This window comes from Telmatherina bonti (genome assembly GCF_933228915.1).
Source record: "Telmatherina bonti genome assembly, chromosome: 11".
NCBI classification, from domain to species: domain Eukaryota; kingdom Metazoa; phylum Chordata; class Actinopteri; order Atheriniformes; family Telmatherinidae; genus Telmatherina; species Telmatherina bonti.
In genome coordinates, this window is record NC_136629.1 from 28,268,506 (window position 1) to 28,296,320 (window position 27,815).

General features: G+C 39.5%; 3 protein-coding genes across 3 annotated transcripts; 2 read left to right on the plus strand and 1 right to left on the minus strand.

The window, feature by feature from the left end:
* Positions 1 to 10,221: 10,221 nt before the first annotated feature.
* Positions 10,222 to 13,862, plus strand: comtd1 (catechol-O-methyltransferase domain containing 1; the record flags this gene model as incomplete). The annotated part of the gene is made up of 7 exons (XM_079249023.1): positions 10,222 to 10,276; positions 10,447 to 10,565; positions 12,291 to 12,396; positions 12,861 to 12,979; positions 13,346 to 13,400; positions 13,476 to 13,609; positions 13,710 to 13,862. The coding sequence occupies 7 exons, from the start codon at positions 10,222 to 10,224 to the stop codon at positions 13,860 to 13,862; spliced, it is 741 nt and encodes a 246-aa protein (XP_079105149.1).
* A 1,561-nt stretch (positions 13,863 to 15,423) lies between these two features.
* On the plus strand, positions 15,424 to 18,298 carry LOC306762360 (uncharacterized protein; the record flags this gene model as incomplete). The annotated part of the gene is made up of 3 exons (XM_079248803.1): positions 15,424 to 16,338; positions 16,418 to 16,542; positions 17,077 to 18,298. The coding sequence occupies 3 exons, from the start codon at positions 15,424 to 15,426 to the stop codon at positions 18,296 to 18,298; spliced, it is 2,262 nt and encodes a 753-aa protein (XP_079104929.1).
* Positions 18,299 to 20,516: 2,218 nt separating this feature from the next.
* On the minus strand, positions 20,517 to 27,764 carry vdac2 (voltage-dependent anion channel 2). The gene is made up of 9 exons (XM_079248935.1): positions 27,628 to 27,764; positions 26,316 to 26,387; positions 25,890 to 25,939; positions 24,642 to 24,794; positions 24,463 to 24,515; positions 23,554 to 23,781; positions 22,991 to 23,141; positions 22,822 to 22,879; positions 20,517 to 21,519 (listed from the first exon to the last, which is right to left on the minus strand). The coding sequence occupies exons 2-9, from the start codon at positions 26,380 to 26,382 to the stop codon at positions 21,428 to 21,430; spliced, it is 852 nt and encodes a 283-aa protein (XP_079105061.1). The 5' UTR covers positions 26,383 to 26,387; positions 27,628 to 27,764; the 3' UTR covers positions 20,517 to 21,427.
* Positions 27,765 to 27,815: the final 51 nt, after the last annotated feature.

Sequence of the window (27,815 nt, forward strand, 5' to 3'; positions counted from 1 at the left end):
GATAGGAGGAAGGGGGGGTGTATGCAGATGGGTGGGGGTGCGTATGTGGGGTTATGTTGGTGGTACAGGGAAGTGATGGGGTGGGTGTACAATGAGGACTGTGAATGTGGATAGAGGGGTGTAGGGAGGTATGTGTGTGTGTAGAGTGGGGTATGCGTGTATGGAAGAATGGGTGATTATAGAGGGAGCAGGGATGTGTGTGTGAGGGGGGGTGTGTGTATAAAGAATGGGTGTATAGGGTGTGTTTAAGGAGGAAGTGTGGATGCGTGTGGGTGGGGGTAGGTGGGTGGGTCCATGTGTGCGTGTGTGTGTGTGTGTGCACATGTGTGTGCGTGTGTGTGTGCACATGTGTGTGGGTGCGTGGAAGGTCTTGGTGCTCGGGGAGCGCTGCTGGTGCGCTGGGGTGCGGCCTGGCTACCGCTCGGTGGCGGTCTGGGGATCCCGGCCCTCCGTCGGTGTGGGCTGGGCCCTCTGCCTGCGGGGGTGGGGGGTTGCTTCTGGGCTCTTGGGGCCGTGGGGCCCGCGCTCTGTCTGCCCTGGGTGGCCGGTGCCCGGCGGGGCCGGGCCTGCTGGGGCCTGTTCCCCCTGACTGCGGGGGACTCTGGCTGGGACCCCCCTCTGCCTCCTCCTGGGTCGGTGCATGGCTGGCTCCGGGGTGGGGCGGTTGGGGTCTGCGCCTGGGGATGGCTGCCGATGGCCCGGGTCTCGGGGGTACTCCTGGCGTGCCTCTTGCCTTTGTGTGGGAAGGGTCACACTGGCATGATCACCTTTTCCGGAACACGTTCCACTCTGCATGTTCTGCATGTGACACAGTCACCGAGTCGTCACGCAGTTTTATTCACTAACAGCAGCTAGTTTTCTCATTTCTGTTTGTTTCTCATTTATATTTAACTTTTTAGATTCATAGTTTAGTTACTATGATCTAAAGTTGGCTTGTATGTGTATGTATATGTGTTAATACTGGCAAGTGCGTATGTTTGTACGTATGTATGTGTGTGCATAGAGGTGTGTGTGTATATGTATGTATGTGTATATGTATATGTGTACATATGTATATATATGTGTATATATATATATATATATATATATATATTATGTGTGTATACGTGTGTGTATATGTATGTGTATGTATGCGTGTATGTGTGTATGTATACATCTGTAGGTTGTTTTCTTTCTTTTTGTTTTTGGGTTATTTTTTAGTTGTTTTTTTTTCTCCCTTTTCTCTCCCTTTATCTCTTTCCCTTTTCTTATGAGGTGTTTCTTCTCCTTTCTCTTTCTGTCTTTTGTCTGTCCTCTCTGGTCCAGCAGTACAAACTCTACAATTCAAACAACAATACAAAATAAACATAGAAATAAAATAAAAATTCAGAAAGTCAAGGGGATCATTATATCTATAAAGCTTCCCTTGGCAGAGAAAATTTGCTCAGCAGAACACAGCATCCAGACCATCATTCTGCTTGCCTAAATGCTGGACAAGACAAAAAAAAATAAATAAAGTTGTACATGCTTACAACAGCACCATTAGCGAAGCAACAGGTTACTCTCCTTTTTATCTGCTATTTGGAAGACACCCCAGACTTCCAATTGATCTGATATTTGGATTAAATGACAAGGAAGGGTACATCTCACATCAGGAATATGTTCAAAAATGGCAACAACAAATGCAAGAGGCATATGAAATCGCATCCAAAACCATCAAAAAGACTACAGCGAGAGGGAAGATGTACTATGATAAAAAAAAAAGACAAAGTGCTGTCCTTTTACCAGGTGATAGAGTTCTTGTAAGGAATATGTCAGAGCGCGGAGGACCTGGAAAACTGCGCTCATATTGGGAAAAACAGATACATATAGTTGTCTCCCAAAAAGGGGAAAACAGTCCGGTTTATGAAGTAAAGCCAGAGTCTGGCACAGGAAGAGGCAGGATTCTTCATCGGAACATGCTAATGCCATGTAATGCATTGCCCCTTCAGGAACCAACCCAAAGTTCTGTGAGAGGAAAATCCCAGACAAAACAAAGAGAAAGACATGTGAGTGTTAAAACAAATGAAACAAGGGATGAGTTAACAAGCTCAGATGAAGAACTTGAAGAACAGTATTTAACACATAGACTGAGATCTCACTTCCAGCGGATGGAAGGACAAAATGTACCAAATCCAAGTACCCCTGCAGCAGGACATCAGCCCGAGTCCACCATTACAGTAGAGGAGCAGAGGGTGGTGACTCCAGCTGAAGAGCTTAAGGACAATATTGTGACTGAAAATGACATTCAGGAGGTGACACACACAGCTCAATCTACTGACTTTCCCAGAGATCAGGAGATGGAACGGACTGACATGCAGCCACGCAGATCGCAGCGGGAAAGGCGTCCAAGGGAAACCCTGACATATGAATCACTGGGCCAGCCTACTCGCCGTGTGGTGGGTCTTCATGTCAACCCGCTTTATGTAAATGCGGTGACACCAGCGTATGGACAATACAGTGTGTCGTGGTCACCACCACCTATGTTTGGACAACACATACTTTATCCTACTTCTGTTCCTGTAGGATACTACTAAGAGACTGCTAAGATTGATAATGGACTCATGTCTTATTCTGTGAGAGGTGAACATATTAACATGGACTGTTGGAAAACTGAGTTGTTACTGTTGATCATTTGACAAAAAAGGACAGGAGGAAGAAACAGACATTATATAAGTTTGCTTTAATGCAATTGTTGTGTTTACATTTCTTACACAAGATTGGTATGGTTGTCAGACAAATATTACTCAATTGGTTTCAATTTCCTACACGATTAGGACATGAACCTTGGCACCTGAATAATGTAAGTGGTTGTTTACAGTGTATGTTAAAGACAGAGAACGGAAATGCTATGTGTTGTTTTCAATGTGCATTATTTGCTCTGTTATTAGAACTATTCAAGGTGAAATGAGACAAAAGTTTGCAGGTAATGCTGCTGGTCAAGAATAGTTTCTTATTAAGAAAATAGTGCTGAGTTGTGTGAGATACTGTAAAGTTTTGCTAGCCATTTACTTGTGTTTAGGCCATTGCTACTGAGTAGAAGCAGCTAGAGTAAAGTCTAACATCACTGCTGAAAAAGTGTGATACATTTAATATGTTCTAATGTTATATGTTCCAATGTTGAGGACAACATTTTATTTGCAGGGGAGGAATGTAGCACCTATTAAGAATTATTTCTGTTTGCTGCACTCAGTAATCTGCTTTCTTAGTGATGTGATTCACCCATGTTACCGCTAGGGGGCAGGGCAAGCAGTTATGTGATAATTACCGAAGAAGAGAAGTGTGTGTGTGTGTGTGTGTGTGTGGTTGAAGCATACGCCCGGTGCTGTTGCATCTAACAAATGTGTAACATGTTTAATCTTCGTCGGTGAAAATTAAAGAACTTTATGTACACCCAGAGCCGTTGGTCTGTGTGGTATAACAAGTATAACAACCTATCTGGTTTACATATAAAGCATCAGGAAGTATATTTTAGATTAATGTCCTGGACTTTCTTTTCTCTGTTTTGTCAGTGACCAAAATGAAATGGATGATGTCTTCTATAAATGGACAGTAAATTGTTAAATGAATGAATAGTGAAGAAAAAAATCTGATTAAAGCTTTGTTTAATAGATGTGCTGACAACACAGAAATCATAGTTGTTATCAGCACACAGTTAGAAAGCAGACATGAATGATGGTGGTGCAGCAGAACACATGGGTAACGTTTACATGTGTGAAAACACAAGCTAATAAGTCTGCGTTTAATCTTCTGCTGTAATTCTGCATATAAAGTGGAAAAGTATTTCTGTTGAATTCCAGCACACCTTGTTTACATTACCTCTGGTATGTTTCCACTTGCTTTTGTTTGGCCGTGAAAAGGCACAAAATGATGACAACTGCAATATTTAACTGTAATACTTAACAGGAATATATTCATTTGTGGAGGAAAAGGAAGATGTTGCCTACTTGATAATATTATTAGTATAGACATAGGTCTTCAAACTATGTGGAAAAGTCAATAAATATATGTGGAATATATAAGATTTATGAAAAACTGGCACTGAAAAAGACTTTAGTTTGAATCATGACTTTTATCCAACTACAGTATATGCAGATGAACCCCAACATGCATTAGAAAAACATGTGATTTATTTGAGGACATGTCTGGAGCTGAGGCCACTTTGTATCAAGGAAAGAGCTTTACATAAACAGTTTAATAACAAATTCATTGGAAGATTCCCATGTTAGCTGAAAAGGTCTTAATGTAAGAAAACCTATCTACTTATCTACTTTTAAGAGCAGGCTGAAGACTCGGCTCTTTAAGTAGCACTTCCACAGTTAGTTTAATTCTATTTGTCAGCAGAATTGGAGAACTTAACCCTGTTCTTCGCAACAAAAAATGTGGGATTTATTCTTTGTATTTTAATAAAAGAAATATTGTGGGGAGGGGAAAACACACACCCGCAAAAGCCTGTGCTAACACCTGCATCCAACTGGACTTCCAGCAGTCCGACAAGCACCTCCCTTTGATGTCCACTACTGATTTCATGCTTATGTTGTTCTCACTATAATATGTAAGTTTCTTTCGAGAAAAGCATCTGCTAAATAACAATAGAATTTTGGTTCACATTCCAAAGTTCAGTAAAAAGATGTCAGAACAGCCTTATTGTGAGGGATGGGATGATATGGGAAGATAATAAACTGGAATATTTATTTCTTTTTTTTCTTTTTATCAAAAACTTAAGTAGTTTAGCAAAACAATATATTCACAGATGCAGACATACAAATGTTAAACCCCACATCCAGGGATGGATCAACAGCATTAAACATTATCATAAGCCTCTTTACTGCATGACAAGAAACAAAGGCCTTATTCTTAATGAATTATTAGATTATAACAAGTTTCCTTAAAAATGACTTTAATGCCATTTTTTAAATATGCTTTTCTTTTTGTCTTTGCTACTGCTACCTTGTAAATCTCTATGTACACAATAAAGAGTACCTACTAAACACACCTTAGTGCATTTATCGGTATATGTTTTATATGCTCATGGGCAATAAATTTGAGGGGAAAAAGTACAAGCACACAAAGGATTTTCCACCTTTCTACCACTAGATGGAAGCATTGTTGACCAAAAAGTAGTGAGAAATTACCGATTTAACCTCAATTACTGTTGCATCATGTCACATTTTGTGGCATCTTCATTGTCAGCTTTTTATTGGAAATAAAAAGGAAATATTCATTCTGCAGACACTTTTTTGCAACTTTTTTAACTGTTTAATCAAGTTCTGAGAAAAGTTGTAAGAAATTCTGGTCTATTTTTGCTTCCTGCAGCTTCTATGATAAACGAACCAACATAGTGTGATTGATATTATATGTTGAGGAAATTTGTCCACATCTTGTTAAGTAAAACTTCATTTGAGGAAGAACTTAGAGTCATAATGTGAGAGTGAGCTGCTTGTCCTGATGTCATGGATGCCACAGCTGATAGTGATAGGCCATTCCTCTTTCCCATTTGATACAATGCAAAATTAAAAACAGTGTCAGCAATATCAATCTGATACCAATGATTTGTACAAAGCCTTGATGTGTTTATAAAATAACTTTCAAAGCAGGCTACACTAAAAGGAAAAGAACTGACGGTATATATTTGTATGGAATGCTTTGTGGCCTTGAAATTACCAGTAAAATGCATCAATAAGTATAAATGCCACAAAATTACACATTTGTCAAGTACAAATGAAACTGTTTAGTTTACCATTGGTCTAAACAAAATGACTGACATTGTTAAGTTATATATTTAAAAGCTGGGTGTTTTCTTTTAAAGCCAAAAATGGCTTTTTGACTGAATATTTAATAACATCCAGCTTCTGCAAACATACTGACCAACTAAATCTAGGCCTGTTAGATTCATATGAGTTGATCTAAGGGACACTTATAACTCCAAGCTGAATATCTACAGATATTTATTGTAGAATTTACTGATTTTATAACCATACTTGCTACTAAACATAACTAAACAGGATGTCTTAAGATTACGATGAGGGGGACCCCAGGAACTCCTGTTGTTTGAATATCAACACAAAAAGCTAAACCTAGCAGCCAGATGAAAATCATTCATTCATTTTCTGAACCGCTTAATCCAATTCAGGGTCGCGGGGAAGCTGGAGCCTATCCCAGCTGGCTTTGGGCGGCAGGCAGGGTACACCCTGGACAGCTTGCCAGTCTATCACAGAGAGACGAACAACCACTCACGCTCACACTCATTCCTGGGGGCAATTTAGAGTAACCAATTAACCTAACATGCATGTCTTTGGATGGTGGGAGGAAGCCGGAGTACTCGGAGAGAACCCACGCATGCACGGGGAGAACATGCAGACTCCACACAGAAAGGCCACTGACCAAACCCCTCCCCAGCCAAGGATTGAACCAGTGACCCTCTTGCTGTGAGGCAAGGGCTGTGAGGCCACAGTGCTAACCACTGTGCCACCATGCAGCCTCAGATGAAAATCATTTTTCCTAAAATTCAGCATCAGTGCTTTCTAGATCCACACTTTCTTCCTCTTTACCTGAACAGGTTAATACCTAATTGTACCTGCCTGCAGCATCAAAGGACTCCGAGAGCAATGTTTGTCAAAGCTTTTCACCACCTGTCCCTCTTCTCTTTACCTCTTCTGCATAATTTCATTATATTCTGTTGTGATCAATTCTCAGATGTTTAAGGGAGAGTGACCGGCACGCTGCTGCACCTCTCGTTGCCTTATATCACACATGACTGTAGCAGGCAGAGGAAAAAGTAATTCCTATCAAGTTGGTACGATTTTGTAAGGATCCTGTTATTATAAATACTTTCCATTGAATTCCAGCTTGTGATAAAATACATATTTACCATAAGTTACTAAGATATTGATGTACTAACTTGTAAATAAATTGTGGACAACAAAAAGCTGGTATTAGAGGTATGGATATTTTACTATCAATCGATATAGCACTTACAAACAAAATTAACGACTGGTCAGTGGAATAGCCCTTTGGAGTCAGAGGAGGTATGCTCCCATAATTTCCCCATCTGTTTAACAGAATATTATGGAAAAAAAACATCTGCAAAAACTGGAGAAAACCTGATAAGACAGGATGCCTTTGCGTTTTAAGGAAGATTGTGACTGATTGATACATATATATATATATATATATATATATATATATATATATATATATATATATATATATATATATATATATATATATATATATATATATATATATGCATCCTAGCAGCTATGTTGTCAGGGGCTTTATGCCCCTGGTAGGGTCACCCATGGTGTCAAGGGGAGGGACCAGACCAAGCACGGCTCATAGACCCCTATGACGACGACAAACCTGGACATACATGTTCCCTTGCCCGGACGCGGGTTCGATGATCGATTTTGTAGTTGTATCGTCGGACCTGCGGCCACATGCCTTGGACAGAGAGGGGCGGAGCTTTCAATTGATCACCACCTGGTGGTGAGTTGGCTCAGATGGTGGGGGAGGAAGCCGGTCAGATCTAGCAGGCCCAAACGTGTTGTGAGGGCCTGCTGGGAACGTCTGGCTGAGTCCCCTGTCAGAGCGAGCTTCAACCATGTCCCAAGTGAGGCGGGGGACATTGAGCCTGAATGGGCTGTGTTCCGTGCCTCTATTGCTGAGGCGGCCAGCCGGAGCTGTGGCCGTAAGGTCGTTGGTGCCCGTCGTGGCGGTAATCCCAGGACTCGTTGGTGGACACCAGCAGTGAAGTCGCTGAGGTGGTGGTTCCTTAAGGCTCGGGATGCTGTGGGGCTGCCCTGGCTGACACGCCTCTGCAGCATCGCGTGGACGTCGGGGGCAGTGCCACTGGATTGGCAGATTGGGGTGGTGGTCCCCCTTTTTAAGAAGGGGGACCGGAGGGTGTGTTCCAATTACAGGGGAATCACACTCCTCAGCCTCCCTGGTAAGGTCTATTCAGGGGTCCTGGAGAGGAGGGTCCGCCGGATAGTTGAATCCCGGATTGAGGAGGAGCAGTGCGGTTTTTGTCCTGGTCGCGGAACAGTGGACCAGCTCTATACCCTCTTTGGGGGCATGGGAGTTTGCCCAACCAGTCTACATGTGTTTTGTGGACCTGGAGAAGGCATTCCACTGTGTCCCCCGGGGGCTCCTGTGGGGGGTACTCCGGGAGTATGGGGTACCGGACCCCCTTGTGCGAGCTGTCCGATCCCTGTACGACAGGTGTCAGAGCTTGGTCCGCATTGCCGGTAGTAAGTCAGATTCATTTCCGGTGAGGGTTGGACTCCGCCAAGGCTGCCCTTTATCACCGATTCTGTTCATAACTTATATGGACAGAATTTCTAGGCGCAGCCGAGGGGTTGAGAGGATCCGGCTTGGTGGCCTCAGGATTGGGTCCCTGCTTTTTGCGGATGACGTGGTCCCTTTGGCTTCATCTGGTCGTGATCTCCAGCTCTCGCTTGAGCGATTCACTGCCGAGTGTGAAGGGGCTGGGATGAGAATCAGCACCTCCAAATCTGAGACCATGGTCCTCAGCCGGAATAGGGTGGTTTGCCCTCTCTGGGTCGGGAGTCAGGTCCTGCCTCAAGTGGAGGAGTTTAAATATCTCGGGTCTTGTTCACAAGTGAGGGATGGATGGAGCGTGAGATCGACAGACGGATCGGTACGGTGTCTGCAGTAATGCGGACTCTGCGCCCATCTGTCGTGGTGAAGAAGGAGCTGAGCCAGAAGGCAAAGCTCTCGATTTACCAGTCGATCTACGTTCCTACCCTCACCTATGGTCATGAGCTGTGGGTCATGACCGAAAGAACGAGATCTCGTATACAGGCGGCTGAAATGAGTTTCCTCCGCAGGGTGGCCGGGCTCACCCTTAGAGATAGGGTGAGGAGCTCGGTCATCCGGGAGGGGCTCAGAGTAGAGCCGCTGCTCCTCCGCATCGAGAGGAACCAGTTGAGGTGGCTCGGGCATCTGGTTAGTATGCCTCCTGGATGCCTCCCTGGTGAGGTGTTCCAGGCACGTCCCTCTGGGAGGAGACCCCAGGGAAGACCCAGGACACGCTGGAGGGATTATATTTCTCAGCTGGCCTGGGAGCACCTCGGGATCCCCCCCGCAGAGTTGGCAAACGTGGCGACCCGACCCCGGATAAGCGGCATGAAGACGAGACGATATATATATATATATATATATATATATATATATATATATATATATATATATATATATATATATATATATATATATATATATGTGTGTGTGTGTGTGTGTGTGTGTGTGAGTGTGTGTGTGTGTGTGTGTGTGTGTAATTTTTTTATTTGAAGGTCTGTTACCTGATAGACAACTTTAAAATGGAAAAGAAATGCTTATTTTATGAACCTCATGAACTACTGTCTGAAGTCTAATTTAAGAGGAATGATAGAGTATAGAGATCAGATTTCCACATAGATAGAATTTTCCCTTTCAAGTTACAGAAAATCACAACAAACAGTATAGCAACTTGACACAAAAATTTTCCTCTGGGATTAATGAAGTATTTTTCATTTTCATTTAATTTCATTTACACTGCTGTAACCTTTTACATATGAAGCTCCTTGGAAATGGCAGCAGGTCTGTTGCAGTTGCACAAGTTCAATTAACGTAGTTGGATGCAACTTGTTTCCTATTTGAAACATTGAAAATAAAAAATCCTGCATGTTATTTCCCTAAATCCCTTTAAACAGTAAAAGTTAGACTGACTGAGAGATTATTAAGCAAACAGTCTCTGGATTTCAAAATAAGTAAACAGCAATGTTCGCAGTTAACCTTTCTTTCAGAATTTCTGCTATTCCAGATAGCTTACACGCTGGTAGGTTTTACTGAATTTATGTTAAAAGGAAAAAATGTCAACTGTAACTGTCATCATATTCTGAAATTGCAACCGTTTCAAAATTTATACTCTAAAACTAACATAACTGTTTCTACTTAAAAAAGATTTCTGTCTTATCAGATCATTTTGATGACTTTCCTCAATTACGTAAAAATCCCAAAATGTTCAGTTTCACAATTCAGCAGAAAAAAATCAATAAAATGAATCGCCCTTGCAAAAGGTTAACTAAATTAAACAGATGTTACCAAACAAAAAGGACAGATGAGGAGAGGGGGCGACTCAGTGGAATCTTGCACAAGCTGCTCAGGCTTTCCTTAGCAAGTCCCAAAGCCCACAACACGATGGCTGCAGACATCAAAATAATTTTCTTTGTTGGGCTTGTTGGTATATTAACAGGTATGAGAATTACAAATAATAATCATAGTAATAATAAAATGTCATAGTAGTAGAAGTAGTAGTCGTAGTAGTAGTAGTAGTAGTAGTAGTAGTAGTAGTTTCTTGTTAGACAACAGAGAAATTTGTCATATTTGATCGTGTCGGGTGTTGTTCTGTCTCTTGTTCGTCAGGTGTGGGGAAGTCTGCAATAATAGGGAAAAGCCATAGTGGCGGAAAGGACGATCCAGTGCTGCAGTATGTAGTTAACAACTCATTAAGGGAGCATCCAGTCCTCACCAAGCTCAAACTGGTAAGAAAACCATGAAGTCATCATGTCTAGTGTATGAAGTAGAAGCATAAATAAAAAGACAGTGGAGGTCCTGCCATGTTTTTGGCGATGCATTTAGAACAGGTGTTTTCACTAACAGGCTCATCTACCTGCAGTGGAGCTGAGCTAATTAAATATGCCTGGTTTGGTGACTGTTTGGAAAGAGCTGCCGGACAGAAATTCCACTTTCTCCTTCTATTCCTTCTATTCCTTACATAAGTAATATGTTACTGACTTCATAATGTGTAAGGTATACTTGATTTAGTATCTTATTACCAGAACAGAAATGAGGACCTAAAATATAATAAAATAAAGGAGCTATAATTCCTTTATTAAATATTTGGAAAATTATACATCATAAATAGTTCATAGTTGGATTATTACGAAATTAGGTTTCTGATAAATACTTCTTTATAATTCCCATTGGAGAACCTTATAGTAGTTCATGGTAGTTACTTAGAGGTTAGCACTTACACTCCCGAATAACTGCTTACAGACCTTTTGTTGCATTTTTCAAGTAAAAAAAAAACCAAAAAGGATCACATGTAATGCTTCAAAACAAAAAATTTTAATATTTAAAAACCTTTGTACAACTTTGTATTTCACTCTTGCATGCATTAGCTTAATTGCAAATCTATTATTCCCACCCATCCATAGTCTAGAAAACAGCTTTTAAATATATGTTAACTCTTGTGGACACTTATGAAAGGGTTGATGTCACACTGAAAGATATGGACATTTAAAATTTCTTTGTTCAAATCTCATTTGTTTAGTTTATGCTCGCTTTTTTTCTTCATATGTTATCTACAATCATACAAAATGGATAAACTTAAGGTAAAATAATTATCACTACATCTGATGTCAAAAATCAAAGCAATATGTATTTTGACCACTAGAGGAAGCATATGCTTCACTTGCACAACTACATGCATTTAAAAGCTGAGAGGTAGGTTTGTCAGTCAGTCAGTCAGTCAGTCAGTCCAGTGTTTTTCAACCACTGCGTCTGACTCACTAGGGTGCCTTGAGACATAGTCAGGTGTACCATGGAAAATTATCCACTGTCACGTCATTGGTTTAAAAAGCAACTCTGTTAATCTAAACAGACCTAGGTTTTACACTGGGTAAAATGCCTTTTTCCTTGTGTTTATTTGAATCGTATTCAAGATATTTTGACAATAATCACTTTATATTGTTAACCCTTTCATACATGAATTAATAAAAACAATGCAACATTTTTTTTAAATGCAGTATTTTACTTCTACAGTTATATGCAGTTATACTTTCTTTTTTGTTTATTAGTGATATTTAGAACTAATCATGATTTATGATTTATTATAATGTATTCTATTAAATATGTATAAAATATTATATAATCATAAATATGTTATGTAAATCTTGTATAACATATAGCTGTATGAATTTTTTCCCGATGTATCATAAAGGCAAACTTGTGTATTTATATTATGTTCAATTATATCAAATATTTATTTATTTTTCAGTGAGTGGAAATGTATTGGATGACTCATTAACATCCACTGAAGTGGTTTATTTACAAAAATACCATCCTCATTCATGGACATGAAAGGAAAAAAAACTTGTAAACAGAGTGTCTAAAGAGTTTCATTATTTGACATTTTCAGTTTGTGGTGTACCCTGTGATAAAAAAGCAAAGTCAGATTTTATTAAAACTTTTTTTTCTCATTACAGAGGACCCTTGAAGATAGATGGAGTGCCATGTTGGTGGCCACTGAACAAGCACAGTTTATGGCAAATCTCATTAGACTGATTAATGCTACAAAAGCTATTGAAATTGGTAAGCTTAAGTAGAGATCATGAACACAAAAAGACATTTTTGCTTGATGACTAATTTTATGTATATATATATATATATATATATATATATATATATATATATATATATATATATATATATATATATATATATATGAGAGAAAGAGAGAGAGAGAGAGAGATGTATTTGTTTAAGGTGGTTTATTCATTTCTGTTTTGGATCAATACTCAAAAATAAACTTTCATGGCAGAAATTTCATTTAAACGGAATAATTCATGATACTTTTAAATGCTTTTGGGAACCTTAACAGATCATATTAATTATCATATTGATTTCAATTAGTCTATATTTACACTAAAACATAACATGTTCATTATCCTTTGAACTTTCTAAATCACCTGTTTGTAACATCAAGATTCTTACAGTAAAAATTATATTTTGGTCATCATGAAAAAATAGATAAATAAATGCTGTTTATTATGCAGGGATGTACACAGGGTACAATGCACTGAGTATGGCTTTGGCTATGCCAGAGAATGGACGTGTGGTCGCATGTGAAATAGAAGAGACCTATGTGGAGGTTGCCAAACCCTTTTTTAAAGAGGTGAGAACAGCAGTAAAACATAACTCTCATAAAAATGTCATTCAGACAGCTCACTTGCAACTTCACGTTAGGAATTTTGCAGGTTTTGAAAGCCTGACTGTAGCCTCTGTCAGAGCAAATTAGTGCAGCAGGCAGCATACTGTACATTTAGGTCCTATAATTGTGTCTCCACCAAATCCTGCAGGCTGGACAGTTAAAGGTGTTTACTCAGGAAACTGTCTGACAAAGACGCAAAGCCAAGCAGCAAAATCAATCCCTGTTTAATTCCCAAACATTCTCTTTAAAGACACCTATAACAGGAAAAGCCCTTGCACAACACTCACTTTGTTTTGGTTTTTTTGGGGGTTTTTTTGTGTTTTTTTACAGGCTGGCGTTGAAAATAAAATAGATATACGTCATCAAACAGCAATGAAGACACTGAGTAAGCCCCTTTATCAATCATACTTATTACTTCTTGAAAAGAATCAGGTTCTCATTTTAATTCTTGTTTACTCAGATGAACTGGTTGCAGCTGGAGAAACTGGAACATATGATTTTGTGTTCATTGATGCTGACAAGGTCAACTATGACAATTATTATGAGAAGTCCCTCGAGCTTATACGTAAAGGGGGGGTTATTGCAATTGACAATGTAAGTAAAAATTATACAAACACTTTAAGAGTAAAAAAAAAAAATGTTGTTTTTCTTTTGTTTTTGTTTTTTTAAACTCTGTTGTTTATTGTACTTCAAGGTGTTGTGGAGTGGAAAAGTTCTGAATCCTGATCCCAGAGACCTCACATCCCAGAGTCTGGATGCTCTCAATAAGAAGCTGCACAAAGACCAGAGGATTGAACTGAGCATGCTCACCATTGGGGATGGGCTGACAATTGCTATTAAACGCTAAAAGCTCATTTTTGAGTTGTACATTTTTTTTATGGGTACTATCTAGCTCTGACATTTAAGATGAGCATTGAATGGACATATACAGCCATGGGTCAAACTATTCAACATCACATTAAACAATACAACTCCATAGTGTTTACTGTCTTGTATAAATGCCGCTCTTGAAACTTCCTCAACAATATAATTTCAAGCATGCAAATTGCAACAGTTCAGCACAGACTGACATGATCAATGGTATTTAGATCTATATTATGTTTTACAATAATCAAACATAAAAACAATCTAATTAGGCAGAGCAAAACTTTGGCTCATCTTTTTAATTGTTGTAAACAAACACAGTTTTGGCTATTAGAGTTTAGCTATTCAGATTTTCCAACGACAAATCATATAAGCTTTAAATCTGTTTGTAATTATTATTTTAAGATGATATATATTTGCATAATAAGTTGTGCACAATCTTTAAAAAAAGCTTCACTACCAGTGGTTAAATATGACAAAATGAAGATTCAATTGAGAGAGAAAAGTCAAATGTGGGATGTCTTTCAGAAAAATGCAACACTCAAGAAATCTATATTCTGCCTAATTAAATAATTAGCAGGGGTCTTAGAAAACACATGAAGAAGATAATGTCCATATTAGCCACAGAAGACTCGAGAAAGAAATTTAAACAACAAAAAGAAAGAAAGAAATAAGATATGAGTGACTGAAAAGACCCAAATTCCAATTTCAGCTTCTTTTCAAGTGTTGGTCCAAAACTTTGGAAGTTACTGCCTCTGCTCCTTAGACAGGCTGGGTCTCTTTCTGTTTTTAAATCACTCACCTTTTTTCACTGACTTTTAACAAAGCTTGAGTTGTTGACTTCTTTATGTTTAATTTGATCTTGTTTTATTGTTGTATAATGTGTTACTGTCTCAAGTAATCATATTGTTTTCATAGTATACTATTTTATTCTTTGGTCCAATGTTATTGGCTCTTGAGCCCGGGACCGGTCAGCTGTGTTGTTTTAAAAGAAACACTTTCCTGTTCTAAGATTAATGTGAAGCTTAGAATGGACCCAAGCTCTATAGTTTGTGTACAATAAAATGTTGGCCAGTAACAGTTCCATGGTTATATAGCCATCTTCTGATTCTTTCACAGCTTTCTTACTGGGTAACTGGTTACATCCTGGTCAGCATTGAAGTCATTAATTACATAATACAATTTCGTTTGACAATCTGGAATTACAAAGTAAAAAGAAAAAGAAATGCAGAACTGCAAAATAAAGAAAACCCTGTTTATGAGAGAAACGTGAACAAATCATTTGTAGAAGAGAAATAGAGCTAATACCAGTGAACTGAATGTTTATTTTGGGACAGACGTGACGCTGTACAGTCAGTCCAGCCAGATGATTGCAGTTTGCTGCAAACTGTGGTGTCAGCGTTGTTCAGGACATCAGCTGATGCTTCACCTTTTCAGCACCGCGGACAGCTCCATTCTGCACACCGGCCAGAAGGACACGGCTATAAAAGCGCGCGTGGACCCTTCCTGCATCAGAGATCCGCATTGACAACACGAGACACAGCATGGATAGCAGGTTCAACGATCCCCACGCAGTTGCACAAAATGTGTTTTCCCCACACAAACCAAGACGCAGCGCCGTGAGCGGGCTTGTGTCCGCAGACATCAGCTCGACAAAGCCCTTATCTGCAAAGTTCAACGGGAAAGAACTGATGCACGGCTTGAACGACCGCCTCGCAGGATTCATAGAGAAGGTGCACCAGTTAGAGCACCAGAACCACCTTCTGGAGAGGGAAATAGAGGAGATCAGAGGGAAAGCGAAGCCCGCATCCAGTTTGGAAGAGGAGTACGGACCAGAGCTCAGGAAACTGAGGCAGCTGGTTCAAGACATCGCTCACCAAAAGCATCAAATTGAAATCGAGCATCAGAATTTAGAGGAAGAGCTTTCGAGTTTGAGAAGGCAGCATGAGCGAGAGGAAGAGAGCAGATCGGAGGCTGAGAACAACATCGTGCTCCTGAGGAGGGACATCAACGAAGCGTACCAGGCTAAACTACAGCTGGACAAGAAAGCGCAGTGCCTCGTGGATGAAGTCCACTTCCTGAAGAGCAACCACGAGGCCGAAGTGTCTGAGATGTTCAATCAAATCCATGATGCGCAGGTGAATATGAAAGACTGCGAATTTGGCCACCCTAACGTCACTGCGGCACTCCGGGACATCAGGGCGCAGCTGGAAGGTCACGCCGTGTCCGACGTTCAGCACATAGAAGAAACTTTCCGATCTCAGTTTGCGAGATTAACTGAGGCAGCCGAAGCTAAGAGGGAGGCGTTGAAGGCGTCCCAGCAGGAGATCCAGGAGTACCGAAGGCGCCTGCAGGCCAAGAGCATCGAGCTGGAAAGCGCGAAAGGCACCAGAGAAGCGCTGGAGAAGCAACTTCATGATGTCGAGGATCGTCACAAGGAGGAACTCATCCACTACCAGGCAAGACTTTTCTCTTTATTCTGCAGTATTCACATGGATGGAATGCACAGGTCTGATATTCTCTCCTCTCTTGCTGCAGAACACAATCAAAGAGCTTGAAAATGAGCTCATAAATTGCAAATTTGACATGTCTGGTTACCTGCGGGAGTACCAGGATCTCTTAAATGTGAAGATGGCTTTGGATGTGGAGATACTGTCCTACAGGTATAACAATATTTTATGCAGAAAAGATGACCAGATTACAGTTTCCTGATAGTTTTCTCTGTTTTTCAGCCAGTCATGATGGTTGAATGATCTCTTATAAGCAAGGCCGGATTATCAATGGGCATTATGGGCACAGGCCCAGGGGCCCACGCCCCTTGGAGGCCCATGTGGGGCCAACGTAGGGCAAACACCAGCAATTTGGACATGAAGAAAAAAACAAAAAACAAAACATATATAAAAGCCAGATAGTTACACCACAGTGTCTATTGTATTGCTATTGGTACCACTGGCTGAGAGATGTTAGAAATGTCATTTCAGTTAATAATTCACAATTTTTACAACGTTATGGTGTGGAACGGGGCCCCTGGAACACTCTGGGCCCAAGGGCCTGTGCACTTTTAATCCGGCCCTGTTTCTAAGTAAAACTCTAATGTGCTACATATTTCATCATCTTTATTGTTCACACCAACAGATTAATGCTGTCCACTGGCTTATTGCAGATAAAAAGTATTGTTCTTTTTTTTTAACCTGCAGGAAACTTCTCTGTGGTGAAGAAGCTCGGCTGTCCACAATGTCTGACTCCCACATCTCTTTGCCCCACATCTACCATCAGTCCCCTGTTTACACCCTCCCTTGCTTCAGCCGACCAGGAGGCCCGCACAGACGAGTAGAGCCCCAATACAAGTTTGTAGAGGAGATTATAACGGAGACCACGAGGGAAATTGAGATGTCAGAATTTGAAGAGACAGGATCAGAGGAGACGGAAGTGGGAAAAGATGACCAGGAGTCGGACAAAAGCAATAAAGGGAGCAACAAGGAGGAGGATTATCATAAAGACGCTAGAGAGGAGGAGGGAATCCAGATGTCTGATTGTCAGCAGAATCAAACAGCATCAGCTGGACAGTCTGTGAATGAAAATGATAGGGATGGAGACAGATGCAAGATAGAAGATGGTGAATTAAATAAAAGTGAAGAAGAGTCTGAGGAAAAGGAGGCAGATACTGACAGAGATAAAAATACTCAAAGGGAAGATTCACCGAGTGAGAGCCTTGATCAGGAAGAACATGAGCATCATAAAGCAGATGGAAATGCAAAGGAGAAAAAAGCTCCAACGATGGAGTTAAAGGATAAGTCAGATCACACTTCAAAACTGCACAAGTTAAAACCAGAAGTCCCAGTGGAGGGTGAAGCTCAGAATAAATCTGAGGATGAAAAACAAGGTTCTGCCGCAGAAGAACATTTGATCTCAGTTAAAGATAGTAAGCCTTCTGAATTGAAAAACATGGCCCAAGTGTCAGAAGAATCTGACAGAAATCAAGAAAATAGTGGCGTCCAAGTGGGAGATAAAATCAAGCATTTGGCACCAGAAACAACTCAGAAAAATGCAGATTTTACAACTAAAACAAAGAGCTCTCTGTCCACGACTATAGAAGAGACTGACGCATATAGATCACCCAAGAATGAGGAAAAAGAAACAAGTCAAAAAGCATCAAAAGGAAGTGGTCAAGTTGACACTGAGAGGGGAGGAGATGTCACAAATGAGAGCAAGAAAGACCAAGATTCTCCTCGGTCTGCAGAGAGAAGTGCTTCTCAAGTAGATGGTCAGCAGTCGCACGTTGGAGATAAAACTCAAACAGTCCAAACTGCACTGCCAAAGGAAAAGACGACTGTGACAGCAGAAAACAAAGAGTTGCATCTGGGGACATCAGAGAGCAACCAGATTCAGATACCAAGTGGTCCAGGAGACAAAAAATAAGTGATCTTCTGAGTAAAACTGAATGTGCAGCAAAAAGAAAAAAGATAGTTAAAGAAAGTGTGCTAAAACCAAACAAGCTGTAGCTGAATCCGAACGAAGCCACCTTAAATAAGTGAGGCAGCTGGAGATGCAGGCGAAGGCCAGTAAGAGTCAAAAATACAGAGGGGGGCTTGCAGATGCAAAATGTTACAAGCACAAAGAAGAAAACTGCTGCTATTTATCTTTAGCATCACTGTTTTATTTGGATTTTCTCCCGTTTGCAGCAACTTTACCTTTAAACTTTAAACCAGCCTCTGATGCACTGAAATGCTGATTCACCACTAAAATATGATTAATGAATGTAAATACAAGATGCATTTTGAATGTTTCTGCTTCAGTATGTGCTGATAAATAAATAAACAATGAAAACATGCTGTTATTTGTGAAAGATATTAATTTCTGAAACAAGTAAACCAGCCTACGTGGGGCTTAATTTTTTATTATACCAGTACTTTAGGACCTTTTATCCTTAACAGTATTATTTTAAACGATTAAAACCACAGTTCATAACAATTACATCTTTAAATTGTTTAGACAATCCTGATTATAGGAAAAATAAGTGAATTAATTATTTAGGTAAATTCAGACGTTGCTTAGTATTTCCCCAGCAGCCAGCTGTCTCATAATCCATCCACACCTGCACTACCAGTCAAAAGTTTGGACACACTTTTCCATTAAATCCAATGGGAAAGCATGTCCAAACCTTTGACTGGTACTGTGTCTGCATATTTGGTAAAAGAAAAAAAGTAAAAATGTGAAAGTTATACAAATTATTTTGGCCACAACAAAGTGGACGCAGCGTTCACAGACTGTGCCTTATTTTTGGCATTGAGTATCTTCTCAAGGTCATGTCCTGCTGGAAAGAGTGTTGCTATGAGGGTCTTGTCACGTAACTAAAAACTATTAAGTGTTTTAGGGAAAGCATAAAACGTGAGAATTGCCGCCCAGGCTGATACATTTTCATACAAATCTTTGTCTTTGGTTCAGTTTTGCTTTCTGATTTATGACGAACAGCCACTTGCTCTTTCTCGAGTTTTGCTGATTGCCTGTTCGTTTTCTTTTAGGTTTTTATTTGGAATAAAAAAACAAATCAAGCTTACATTTATCATGGTATAAAGGTTGTGACCCTGCCATTCAATGCTTTAGAAAAGGGATTAGCAAGGACCATTGTTTACCCTCCTCAAAACATTCCTTCCAAGACTCAGCTGGAGTTTTATAGTTCAAAGTTAAATTTGAAAGTCTGAAACTTGCTGCATTCTGAAAGTTTTGATGCATGACTCCAAATGTAAGAACCCCTGAATAAAAGAATAGCAGACAAAAGTGCCAGCCAGACAGACACCCTTATCATTCAAGGCCTGGCTGCATACATAACTGATTCTAAAAATATAACTAAAGAGTTTAAATGTAGCATTTCTTTATTTCTGCTTAAGATCTGAAACTAAATTGTCTTGCATGAAATTTTCCAACAACTGGAACGTTTCTAAAGGTCATTAGTTTATCATACCACTGTCTTTATGTATAACATTTTTCATAGTTTATTATCCCCCCCTCTTCACCAGTTTGTTAACATCTGTACAGCTGAGCACAGCAGAACTCGAGGTGCACGGACTACATGACGACGTGAGACTTCATCTGTTCGAGCTGCAGCTGAATGGAACCTAACCGCCATAACCATCAGAAATCTAAATACATAGAATTTATTCAAGACGCAGATAAAGAAATGGTTCACTAACAATCAGAGCTGTCAACATGACTAAATCTGCTGTCACTGCCATCTTGCCTGTGTGCGTGAGTATATGAGTTTCATGTATTTTGTTTGTTTGTTGTGCTGATTGATGGTGTGCTCTGTCTTTAATATACTTTTAGCCTAAATGTTACTTTGTATCATAGCATTTTATCACGTAAATATGTAATTTTGCACTTGCTCTTTTAGGGTGACTTTTTACATCTGTCCAGGGACTGCAGATGAAAAATAGCCTTCTGGCTAATTCTGGCATATTTACAGTAATGTTTATTAATACGCACTGTCCTGTATTAAATATAAAAATAAATAAATAAAAAGCTCCCATTAGGACAGTTCCAGTCAACATAAACAACTTAACTAAATGGTTAATAAGGTCTGAAATAATTTTAGCAAACAGACATGTCAGTGTTTGTAACCACTCTAAAAGACAACAGAGGAGTTCAAAGACTTTATTGAAAATTTATACATACACATTAAGGACCTCCATGACTTCCTGTGGGCTCTAACTCCACCCACAACAGGGAAGCAGGTTTCTGGAGCGCGCATCTGCAACTTCAAGTTACATCTCTTCCAGAGAATGATAGTTTGGCATTACTGTGAACATAATTTGTGTGCCCCCCCCCCCGTTGTCTGTCATCACAGAAATAACAAAAACTGATTCTTGCTTGGTCGACCATGAGTGCAGGTGCCTCTCAAACTTACAGATCCATCTTTGAGCAACCCAAAAACTGCCAAGTTGAAGGGAAGGTCAAATGTGTAGCTTAACCAGAACATCCCAAACCCAAACGGTCGACACAAACCAGAACTTCAGTGTTCTTGTGTGCACGAAGAAAAAGGATGCAGCAGTATTTAAATAAGAGCAAAAACGGGTTTTATGAGTTTCAGATGGTTTGGAAGTAGGAACTGTTAATGGAAAGGAATATCAGATGGTCATGTAAAAAGGAAAAAAAAATAGAAATCAATGAAGTATGACGAAACTTGATTCCGCAAACTCACAAAGAAATTTGAGTGTCTGGGATTATCACAATGAAGCCACACAGAGTTGTTGACAAACAGAGGGATTGTATTGATCAAATAATTATGGCAGTGCTGGACAGGAACAATGACATGATTTATAAATAATATGCCAACAACTGTATCCTGAATTGATGCAACTACAAAGTAAAAAGCAACAAAAAGGTAAAATGTACCAGTGCCAAAAGCACCAACTTGAAATGGTACTTAGGTTTGTTGCTGTAGCCTTTGAACCAATCTCTCCATGATATCCCCTTGCTGGTTTGAGTTGGACATACATTTAAGGCCAGATTCTTCTGATATTCCCTAGTCCCTTGCAGTATGAGGAAAGCTTAGGCTTCTAGTTCCAAGCCCAGACCCAGTTTGTGGCCTCCTGCGTTGATGTTCTTCCCATCGACCAGGCCAGAAAGAGTAAGTTTCACACCTGCACAAACAAGACAGTCCCAATTTAGCCTTTACGTATGTGCAACCAAAATCTAAAACAAAAATAGAAAAAGGACTATTTCAGTCTGAGGTCTTTGTTGCTGCATTTTGCGCTTCTTCAGGCGCAACACATGTTTCATTGGGAAATGGGTCTGAAAAACAACCAGGCCAGTCCAGTACTGGTACTCTTACTATGAAGCCCTGCTGTTGTAACACGTGCAGAATGCAACTTTACATTGTCTTGCTGAAAAAGAAGGGGTGTTTCTGAAAATGCAGCATATGCTCTCCGAAAACCTGTATGTACATCGCAGCAATAATGCTGCCTTCACGGATGTGTAAGTTACCTATGCCATGGGCACTGACACACCCCCATACCATCATTTATGGTATCATTTGCTGGTATCAGTCTGGACAGCCCTTTTTCTCTCTGGCACAGACAAAAGCCAATGATTTCCAAAGACAGTTTAAAATGTGAACTCAGACCACAGGGCACTCTTCCACATTGCGTCCGTCCATCTGAGATGAGTGCAGGACCAGAGAAGACGGCAGCATTTGTGGTTGTGTTGATATATGGCTTTCACTTTGCATGGTACAGTTTTGACTTGCACTTGTCAATGTAGCAACTAGCTGTGTTAACCTATGAAGGTTTTCTGACGTCTTCACAGATAGCACTATCCTTTATATAATGATGTTGGTTTTTAAGGCAGTGCTGCCTACAGGATCACTGTTGGCTTTTGGCCTTGCACTTACCAGCAGAGACATCTTCAGATTCTATGAATTTGTTACATTATGGCCTGTAGATGATTAAAAAAAAAAATCCCTAAATTCCTTTCAAATGTACCTTGAGAAACATTGTCCTTAAACTGTTGGACTATTTGCTCAAGCAGTGTACAATGGGATGAACCTGACCCACTCCTTGCATGTAAACGACAGAATTCCAATTAAACTTCACAACAAACAGGTGGGTTTTTTTTCCTTTTTTTAAATACTCCATAACTTTCCCAGTCTTTTTGTTGCCTCTGTCTCTGCTTTATTTGTGATGTACTGCAGGCATCAAATTCTAAAAAAGCAAACATTTGCAAAACAAAATATAAATAAACACCATTCTGAACATGAAATATCTTGTTTTGTAGTGTATTCAACGTACAAGTTTACAAAAAAAAGTGCAAATCATTGTATTCTGTTTTTATTTATGGTTTACACAACATCCCAACTCCGAACTGGAACTGAAGTGCTGTGTGTGTGACATGTAAACATACAAGAATAGATTTTACCTTAACTGCTCCACTGGTAAAGAACTTACCTGGTCTGAGAGTTTGAGTGTATCCAACACCAACAAGGCTATTGTTGTTCACTTTAGCCTATTTTGTAACAAAAGAAGAAAAGAAAAGAATATGTCATTAATAATTGGTTTAATACTGTCTTTTGTTGCCTTATCATTTCTTCTGAAAAATCTCTACTTCACTACTTACACTGATAGAAGCATCTTTGTCCAGTTGGTATTTAGCTGCAATACCAAAGCGAGTACTGTTGCTTCCAGCTGTCCATGCCAGGTTGACTGCCGTCTCCAGCTTGTCACTCACCTTCTGGTAAATTGAGCCACCAAACTCAGCTCCATCATTGCTGTAATAAATCAAAACACAAAAAGCAGAACTCTTACATAACCAGAACTAAAGTGTCAAACTGGTTTTCCTTTCAACTAAAATATTTTCTGTGGTCCAAATGTTTATAGTTCTGCACCGATTCATCTCATACAGGAATACATCGTGGTCTTTGTTACTACATGTGGATCAGACAGCCACTCAAAGCCTTTCGGCTTCATTAGCCTACTCAAAAATGCCCATTACAGTGTAGGATGTCAAAACCCCAGACTACCCTACATGATCACGTTAGACAAGGTTTTTGTAGTATCCAAAATCGTTGAACAATACTTCTTACAGATATGATTATTTAAGCTTTATTTAGCCATATTGTCTCAACCTTTTATGTTATTACTGGAAAAACAAAAATATAAAATGAAGGAATTTCTACTCACACATTGGTATGTAGCTGGAAGTCTCCTGTTTTGTATCCAATGGCAAAGTTGTTCTGGGTCATTCTGGATTTGGCAGTGTCAAAGCTCATTTGGTAACCGGCGAGCCATCCCTCGTAGCCAGCGACAGCAGCACCATGGATGGTCGGGCCGGCAAAGTCAAAGTCAACATCGCAGCCCAAGTTGACGTACTCACGCTTGTAAGCTGTCTTGACTTTGCCGCTCTTCTTGCTGTTGAAGAAAAAAAAAAAGAAAGAAAGATGATTATGTAAAACTCCAACAAAAAAGTTCAACTCTGATGTGTTCTATTTTTCACCACATATCATTTGTCCATAAATAAAAGTTTCTCAAGTCCTCTTAGTTCACTTGTAAACTTATACAACACACTTATGCACAACTTCTGTTTCTACTCTTATTTGGTTGGGAACAATTATATCACTCAGCTCTGATGTTTATTTTCACTCTGAGCATGACACCAAAGCCTTGAACACCCCGTCTCAACGAAGCCACATGACTTCAGTCTCACCACTCTCTAGTATGAAAGATGACACGCTTCTCTTGGACTGTGTGTCCTTCTCCTCATTGGCTTTATAATTAAAAGGAACCACACATATTTGGTAATTCCAAAGGGTTTCAGCACCAAATAAAACTGAGCCTTTACATTTGCCCAACACTGAAACTAAATTAAAAAAAAAAAAGTTATGGAAGTTCACAACCAATCACAATGAAGTGCTTCACCATACTTGTTCCATATTTGGACCTGGGTCACATGGCTGGCAAGGACACTTGTCAAAAGTATGTGCAGCAAAGATCAGGTTGCCATAATTACTCATGGAGAAAGGCAGAAGGCAATACTACCTACACATGTTAACTCCTCAAGTAAAAGACAACTAATTTTAACCATCATCTTACCCAGTGTTTGGTGAGAAGGTTGTGTCAAAAGTCAACTTTAGCCCCTTTGCAATCTGTCAGAGGATAACAAAATAATAACTTGAGATGAAATTAATTAAATCCTGATCCATCAAGTTCAATGGATACATAGTTATGCTTGGCAGCCACTGTTTAACAACTTAAACAGAAATGTTCCTAACCTGATCTTCAACAGTAATCTCTGTTCCCAAGGTGTTGTCAGTGTTCCACTTCTCAGTGAAGGTCAGGCCATATTCTGCCCTCTTGTATTTAGTTTCCAGGCTGCCAGCAACTTTGCTGGTATCAGTGTTGGAAGATCCAGATGTTTTAAATTCCTGTTGGAGTCAATTTTCAAGAATAAACAATCATAAAAGAGACACAATGGCAAGTTACACGGAATAAGTAAGCATAAATATTATGGGTGGGAAAACAAAATTGATTCACATAAAAATTGTGATTTATTTATTTTACAACTTTTAAATCAATTTTTTGTTGAAAAATTGTTTTATTGTATTTTAAATGTTTATATGTTTAGATGCCAGATGGAGAAAAAGTTATTGCTTTTCTCCAGCAGAGGGCGAAATGCTTCTCTTCGACTGTTTAGTAACATGTTATATCCATTTTGGAAAACAAACAGAAGACGGAAAGGGAAAATCAGAGCTGAACATGTCAAAAGCTATTTGTAAACTCTGTAATTCACGTCGCATACTGCGGTAACACAAATAACATAACTGCCCACCTAGCAGGACGCCAGGTAAATGCAGAGCTAATAGCCAAACGTACAGAAGCAGCGAGCCAACAGACACTCAAACCAGCACTTTTATATGCAGTCTAAGATTTTGATACAAGAATATAAGTCCAAACAGCTGGTTCAAATATATTTTTGCTGAATAAATCTTAACTGACACAGCCAATTTGTTTTTCTTTGGGAAATCTGGCTCATAATATAGTCTGTAAACTTGGTTGTCATGCAACTTTTTAAAATGGTCTAGTGTCTAAAAAGCAAAACAAAAAATCTGCAATATCTAGGAATCACAATTTTAATCGAATTGGCACCCAAAAAAAAAACTAATTGAGAGAAAAAGCATGTCATCCCAGCCTTAAGAAAACTGATTTGACCCAGCTTTTATCAATGAATGTTTTTGGAGTTTAATTCCAACAAATGTGCCCATGCTAAAGGAAATGTCTCTAAACTTTGATTGAAAATTTGCAACTTTAATCTTACTTGCAAAAAAAAAAAAAACATTCACCAATTCCGGCTTCCTAGGTCGTACAGTTGTGTTTGGTACACTAAATAAACAGATTTCTTTTGAACTTCTTAATACTGGCTGGACATTGCAAGCAATTGCAAGTGTTAAAGTTGGCTCTGAACTCAAAAACACCACCAACAGAATTATTACCAATAATTATGCCAACAATTATCATCTTACCACTCCACTGGCTGATTTGGTCTTGACATCGAGCTTCACCATGCCAAATCCTGAAAGAAAAATTATTTTGCTTAAATGTAATTTACAATATCAACTAGACTTGACATCAAGGGGTTTGAACATCATAGCATGACTGGGTCTAATCATACAATAAGTCAAATTAAACTTTATAAAAGGCTTTTCCTGCCAAAGGCAACACAGTGTTTTACATGAGAAAAACAACTTGTACAGAAAGCATTGACTTATCAAAGTAAAAACAGCTATTTAAAAAACACACTTATGTCTCTCGCACGCAGTCACATAGGAATCCACACATATGCACAAACAGAGCAGTGCCCCCCCATCCCCCTCCATTTTACACAACCATGAACTTTGATTTCTATCTTTTAGTATAAAAATAATAAAAGTAATACATAATAAACATACCAAAGCCTTTGTTGAAGATGTCCTTGGCAGACTTGCCCAGATCAGCATATGCAGGAGGCACGGCCATTATGACTGAGGATAGAAGGAAAAGAAATAATTATGAAATCAGTCTCCTGCCAACAAATGTAAATGTACATCTATAACACTGTAATAATACATAAAAGGGGAGAATCAGTGACCCAACATAGAAAATCTATGGATGGCACATATAATAAAGAGATGAAAACACAATGTTGGCTGATACAACCATTTGCAAAAAGCTGGGAAATACTTTACTGTGATTGGCAGCACAATTTTGGTGTTATGCACCATTTATATTATATTATATTATATTATAGTTATAACTTGTGCCTTTTAAGTAAAGTGAACCAAGGTAATTACATTATGAAGACTGTAGGATATATGTGTGCACTTTTACTAAGAATATCATCCTAAATAATTTATGAAAATATATTTTTACAACAGAAGACATTTTAAACACGGCTGGTTCTCGTGAGGACATCAACTTGAACATTGCTGTCAGTGGCGCTAAACATTATTGAACTTGGGTGATTTGTCTTACTTGTCATCCTAATGTGACTGTGTTGGTCAAAGCATCATGTGGGAAATACACCCTACCTACCTACATATATTAGCTTTAAGATTCTGTTCATTTGAAACAATAAATGATCAGTTGTGTTGCAAAACTGAAACAGCAAGTGTACATACCAAAACTGTATCGGTAAGCCGGGAGTAAAGTTAGCTTTACTTTTCATTCACAGGTCTATGACAGACTAACTGAACCACAACATTCCAATGAATCAAGTTGTAAAAATGACTTGCAGCATTACTGAATGGGATAGGAGCCATTTTGACAGACTGGGACATCTTGTTCAGGCCTACATCTGATTTATTTACTACTACACATAAGTTGGCAGACGCAGCTAGGCGTGACAAGGTATGTGTCGGTACCAATTATCGGGATCTGCTAATTAGCTTGTTCTCTTGCTGAGAGTCTGTTAGTTACTCCTGGGCTGCGAAGTAGGCCACGGGAACATTATCCAACACCAACCACACTGAAGATATAAGATTTTAATGAACTTTCGAATAGCTTAGGCGTGCATAAAGTGCCGTTTGCTTACAGTAAAAGTGAAAGGCGTTGCAATCCTGCCTCCTTTAAACATACATGTGGCATACATGACGAGTTATACGGCTAGCATAGCTAACTTTCCTAGCCAGCAGAGTGCCGGTGTGTGTAAAGCATTGTAAATGTTCATTAACCGGTCTCGAAAAGAACATGAACAGTGCTGGGTGGAATAGACTATACTCTTACCAGTTGAAGATTGAGCTAGCAAAAATCGAAAGTGACTTTATAAGTGTTGTTCCTGACACCACACGGACGAGGAAGGCGTCACCGGTTGGAGGGCGAGCTGAAGGAGACTTCACTGCTACGAAATCCTGACCTATCATATCCCGGCTCAGGACCTCAGGCGGCCTCTACAGTGCCTGAAGAGAAAATGT